General features: G+C 33.1%; 1 protein-coding gene and 1 pseudogene across 1 annotated transcript; both read right to left on the bottom strand.

Moving 5' to 3' along the window:
• LOC104753607 lies at nt 1,078-2,113 on the bottom strand (annotated as a pseudogene).
• LOC104753606 (transcription factor MYB114-like) lies at nt 3,075-4,259 on the bottom strand. The gene is made up of 3 exons (XM_019237755.1): nt 4,126-4,259; nt 3,662-3,791; nt 3,075-3,564 (listed from the first exon to the last, which is right to left on the bottom strand). The coding sequence occupies exons 1-3, from the start codon at nt 4,244-4,246 to the stop codon at nt 3,075-3,077; spliced, it is 741 nt and encodes a 246-aa protein (XP_019093300.1). The 5' UTR covers nt 4,247-4,259.

Here is a 5,799-nt window from a genome sequence, read left to right as displayed (position 1 = left end):
GCTGGCGGCAGCGGCAGCGGCAAACGCAACTTTTTTAATCGCCGCATTTAATCGACGTTCAAAATCAGAAGTTGCGTTTGTCGCAGCGTCATGCCGCAGGTACCTGCGACAACCAAACGAACAACAATAGCTGCGGTTGACGCAGCCGCAGGTACTTGCGGCGACGAAACGAACAGTCGCCTGAAAAACTTACAGTGTCGGCAGCTCTTACTTATTATACATTTTCTGATTTATTTTTTTCCCCTTTTTCTTTGAACCCTCACCTTAAAACCTCCCGTTGGGGATAACCTTAGTTTTAACTTATTTTTTGCAAGGTTTTTTTCTCATGGCTGTATAAACTCTTTCATTTAATTGCTTAATAAACATAGTTTAAAAATAATATACTTATCAGGGAAAAAAAAATGAACGAGACATTAATTGGAAACCAAAATACGGTTTAATCATGGTTAATTGGTTATCATATTGTCAAAAATCTTCTTCATGTTTTTCAATTATCTTTTCCGTTATACTATGCTTCTTTTCCGTTATAATTATTACAAAATTTTAAGGGAAATCGTTCTTAGCTTTAAAGTCATTTCACGATTTATATTTGTTAAGGCTTGTGATCTTCCTTGGTACTTTCTTTGTAAAGTATATGATTCGAGTCAATTGAGAGATAGAAATTCATGCTTGTGAGTTAATTAATCGATTTAAATTGTGATTTGCGCATCAACTTGAGTATCAAAAGGGCATTTGGTGGACACAAAATTTATATTTAGTGCTTGGTGAATCAAGTTTACATTTTTTTTTTCATTTATTAAATTTCTTTAAAATAGAAAAAATGTCTAGTTTTCTGGAGCCTTCAATTTTGGTAATTACGATTTGAAAATAAATAAGAACGTACATTACAATATTCTTACGCGTACAAATTACATTCCCGCGTACAATGTCTTAAACGGAGGATATAGTAAATGTCTAAGCACGTAACACACACATAGATTTTCGATCTATAAACTCTCAAATAGTTCAAATCAAGCGTCTTCACTATTTGTATTGAACGGGTTCCAAAGCTGATCAACGTTAACGACATTGACTTGATCAAAGAATTGTCTGCCTCGTCGGTTGTACTAGCTCCGGACGCACGAAATCTGCCTCTAGCAAACTCTCCCACCAGATAGTCTCTCCATCCATTAGATTATTCAAAAACTCAAACTTTTCATCATCTTTGTTACATGTGATACCACCATCTTTGGTGCCAACTTTGTCAAGGCCAACTTCTTACTGGCCAGTGAGGCTGGTGCACCCGTTGTTGTTGGAGAAGGATAGAGGTCGAAGTCTTGTAGCATTGAGTTTTTCGGCCGGTGTGGTAGCTGAAGAAGTCACTTCTCTCTTTCTCATTTTGTTCGTACAATATGGTTCTTGCTTCTTAGCCATATTAGTCTTCCAGTAATTCTTGACGTCATTAGCAGTTCTACCAGGTAATCTACCAGCAATCAGTGACCACCTAATAATGCATTTGTATATGATTTAGTATTAATTAGATCATTACATTAATGTGTCTGAACAACACAAACCTGTTTCCTAGAAGCTTATGAAGACGAAGGAGAAGATCGACTTCGTCAGAACTAAATTCTCCTCTTTTGATATTGGGATCCAATTAATTCACCCATCTTAGTCTAGAGCTCTTCCTGCATCGGTTTAACCCTATATAACCAAATACTGGGGGATCAGATCTCTATGAAGTATATATGCTTACTTATCAAGAACAATCTATGAATACCACACAGATACAAAGTACGAACACAGATATATTACTTATTCTCATTTTGTTCACTATTTATTATTTTTATTCTTCTTATCTGATAAGTTCACCATTTATGTGGACAACAAAATAATATATTTCATATGTGTCATACCTTAAGGCATATGATCAGTGATTATGCAGTTACTTGTTAAGAAATATTTTCATTCTATACAAATAAGAAAATAAGTGTACGTTTGTATATAATATACCACTTCTCAAAGGAATTAGGTGCCATTTTCCTTCTCCATACTTATCAATGCACTCCTTCAAGAGTTTATTTTCTTCAGGAGTCCATGCACCTCTTGTCAACCCTCTGAACGAACCCTCCATGGACCAAAGATAAATAATTAAATGTATATACCCAAATTACTGTAGAACTTAAAAGAAATGGTATAGAGTGTGTTGTGGCTTATTGAATCCTTGGGAGGCATATATATAGAGAGTGTGAGTGTGCGTGTGCACGGAAATGTGTTATTCAAAGGGGATAGACAAGTGACGTGCATGTTTGATATCCACATTTCATTTTTTCTTTTCCATTGCCAACACTAGTTTTGTTTATTATATGAAGCCTAGAGAATATCTTACAAGCTACAAATATATGCATATGATAATAATGGCAACTACTACAATAATAGCATTAGTGTGACCAAATTATATCAAAACATTGCTTTTGAGTAAAGAAATCTAATTTATATGTATTAGAAAAATTGGGAATGTGTTTTTAGGCAAATGGTTAACGTTTCGTCTTTGCGACCTTCTCCACCGGCATTCGACTCCACCAACTTGCCTTATCTGCATAGTAGGATTGATCTATAAACCGGACCTTGTCAATTAAATAGGAAATTTGAATTATGCTATATAGCCATAAATCTACCAAATATTAAGGATATATCTATATAATATTTTAAGTTAAGTACAAAATAACTTTTGTTATATAATATCGGAAAATATATCTGTTAGTTAACTTTTGTTATATAAAAAAAATCATTACATCATCGTATAATATTAAAATATAAATTGAATTAATAAACTTTTTTTAAAATGACTAAGAAACTCAAAGCCTAGGTCTGTGCATTCCCTCATACCCAAAACTAGAGCTGATTATATGGTTTCGTCTCAAAAGTCACTCAAACCTAACGACTTCTAGACTTTTGATAGAATAAAATCTTCAAGTTGAAATAGACTAGAAGTTGGCTCTGGGTTCCAACTACCAAGAGTGATTATGGGAACTCCTGTGTTTTAAAAAGAAAAAAAAAGATCTCTTTTGCCACTCTTTTCAGATAAAATCAGCTCAAATCAAACATAACATAATCACAGAGTAGTAAACTAACCAACCTTCCGGATTAAATAGACTCCAAAGTTGCTCAGTGTCAAACATTGGAGACATTGAGTCCATCAAAGTACAGTCTTCCTCGTTAATTGTAGTAGCTACGGGACCCTCTGCGTTTGCCTCTTGGTTCTGTTCCAGCAAACTCTCCCACCACGTACTCTCTCCATCCATTTCACTGTTCAGAAACTCATATTTCTCCTCATATACGTTGCTGACTTGGGAAAGGCAAACTTCTGTTTGCTCACTGAGTTGGCTGCAGCCATTGTATGATTGAGATTGACACTTTGCAACGCTAAGCTCTTGAGACTGTGAGGCAGATGAACAAGTAATATATCTCTTCCTCGTTCTGCTCGTACAACATGGTTCTTTCTTCTTACCGAAATGAGTTTTCCAGTAATTCTTGACATCATTAGCCGTTCGACCAGGCAATCTACCAGCAATCAAAGACCACCTAAGAATGCATTTGAACAGATATTATACAACTTATTATTGGATCAAAGCCCTTACATTCTCTAAATATTTTTGATGTCTTTCTGAATTTTATCAACCTGTTTCTTAGAAGCTTATGAAGGCGAAGGAGAAGATCAATTTCGTCAGAAGTAAATTCTCCTCTGTTGATATTGGGATTCAAGTAGTTCAACCACCTTTCTCTACAGCTCTTACAACGTCGGTTTAGTCCTACATAACCAGTAATACAGATCAAATCTATTAGGTATTCTTACTGTGAACTCAAATAAAATGGAAATGAAACTCTAATGCTTGTACACAAATTTACTATAAAAGGTAAATTAATAAAAATAAAAATAATACAATGTCTAAGATGTTATTAAACAATGTAAAATATAAATAATACACTGTCATATATAAGTTTTCCAATTATGTGGACAACAAAAGTGATTTTACCTTAAGCATGAAAAAACTGATTGTGCACCATTTGTTAATTAATTTGAAAAACTTTTAGATCAATACGTATATAAGAAAACATATAAGTGATTAGTTAAATTATATATACCAGATCTGAAAGGAACTTGGTGCCATTTGCCTTCTCCATACTTATCAATACATTGCCTCAAGAGACTGTCTTCTTCAGCAGTCCATGCACCTTTTCTTAACCCTCCGGACGGAGCTTCCATGGACCAAGGATCGAGTTTAAAAGTATATATCTAACCAATTTATTATATGTATTGTGGCTTCACAAATTCTTGGAAGACTTATAGAGAGTGTGAGTGTGAGGGGCTAAGGGAAGTGACGTGCTTGTTTGATATCCACATTTCATTTTTTTTTTTGCCAAATTTTGTTTTCTTCGGGTGCTTAAGACTGGAAAATAACTTACAATTGTTTACATGTATAGGCGACTTACACATAAAGTCTTACTTTTCAAAAATATCTAAATACACTTTTAACATTTCCTACGGGATATAAAACTGTAAACCCCTAGGTATTAACAAAACTAAATTTAGACAATCCGCTATGTTAAAACAAGAAAAACTATGCACAATATCTTTTTCAAAACATATTTTTCTATATAGATATTTTACCCTACATAAACTATATTTTGCAAGACTACATAGATGATATATTGCTTGAAAATAATAAATAAAACAAATAAACTTATGTTTGTATAATTCTTTCATTAATATATTTTAATTTAAATTAAAAAGGTAAAAATGTTTAGATATCCTACTGTATAAGGATGAGCATTAAAAACATTTTCAAACTGAAATATATAAAAACAAATCCTTGAAAATCGAATCTAGCTTAAGTTTTATGTTTCTTTTTTCTTTTTATTTTAGATAAATACTTTAAAATATCGGTAAAACAAGCTGACAATTATAGCCCACACTTTACAAACTTTCAAAAATAGCATTATATTTTAAATATATGTTTAGAATTTTTTAAGGTTTGGGTTGCCTATTTTACATTTTGGATATAATTTTTAAGGGGTAATATTTTTTTTTTAAAACGTTTCGATTTATTATCTATTATAAATTATGCGAACTGTTAGATAGATTATTCTATCATGAACAATTCCTTCCAAACCTATTAGATTCACTACAGATAATCCTTCCTTCTCCATGCTCATGATAGACACCTTGGATCACGACTAACAGGTGTAATTGCGCATCAGTGAATATTTTTTTGTAAAATTGTATCCATTAATCTGGATAGCTGTTAATACATCGCATCATTTGGAACGTGAACGTCAGACCTCCTAGTGTATAAGTATTTATTAATCTTTGATCAACTATTGGACCAATGAGCTTTTGAAACATAGTGTTATTATTGAAACGACTACGACCCGTTTTTTAAAATAATAAATAATAATAATAATAAATACTCTACAACTATTGGTCCCATACCCACTAGCCATCTATCTATAACACACAAACGCGGATAAAATAAAGCATAACAATAATCCAATAAATATCCAATAAATAATTAACCACTAATCAAAGTGTAATAATTCCAATAACCAAACAATAGGAAACATAGAACCAGCAATCCTAACAATGTTCTAATGACTCAACTCTAGCAACCTAGCAGTGCCAGACAACAATCAATCGAGTCCCTAGAACATCCTCCTCTTCATTGCCTTGATTCCACGATCACACTTTGCCTTTACCTGCATCACAAATACAAATTTCAATGCATGAGTATTTTATAAACACTCAGTAAGGCAATCCTC

Source organism: Camelina sativa, chromosome 16 (assembly GCF_000633955.1).
Source record: "Camelina sativa cultivar DH55 chromosome 16, Cs, whole genome shotgun sequence".
NCBI lineage: Eukaryota > Viridiplantae > Streptophyta > Magnoliopsida > Brassicales > Brassicaceae > Camelina > Camelina sativa.
The sequence above is the reverse complement of the archived record's forward strand: the minus strand, read 5'-3'. Positions and strand labels throughout refer to the sequence as shown.

Excerpts from the sequence above, each read along its gene's own strand:
- LOC104753606 (XM_019237755.1), bottom strand. The coding sequence starts at position 4,246 with ATGGAAGCTCCGTCCGGAGGGTTAAGAAAAGGTGCATGGACTGCTGAA. Across the intron at positions 3,792-4,125 it reads CCAAGTTCCTTTCAGATCTG|GACTAAACCGACGTTGTAAG; the intron begins GTATATATAATT and ends CTGGTTATGTAG. Across the intron at positions 3,565-3,661 it reads CATAAGCTTCTAAGAAACAG|GTGGTCTTTGATTGCTGGTA; the intron begins GTTGATAAAATT and ends ATGCATTCTTAG.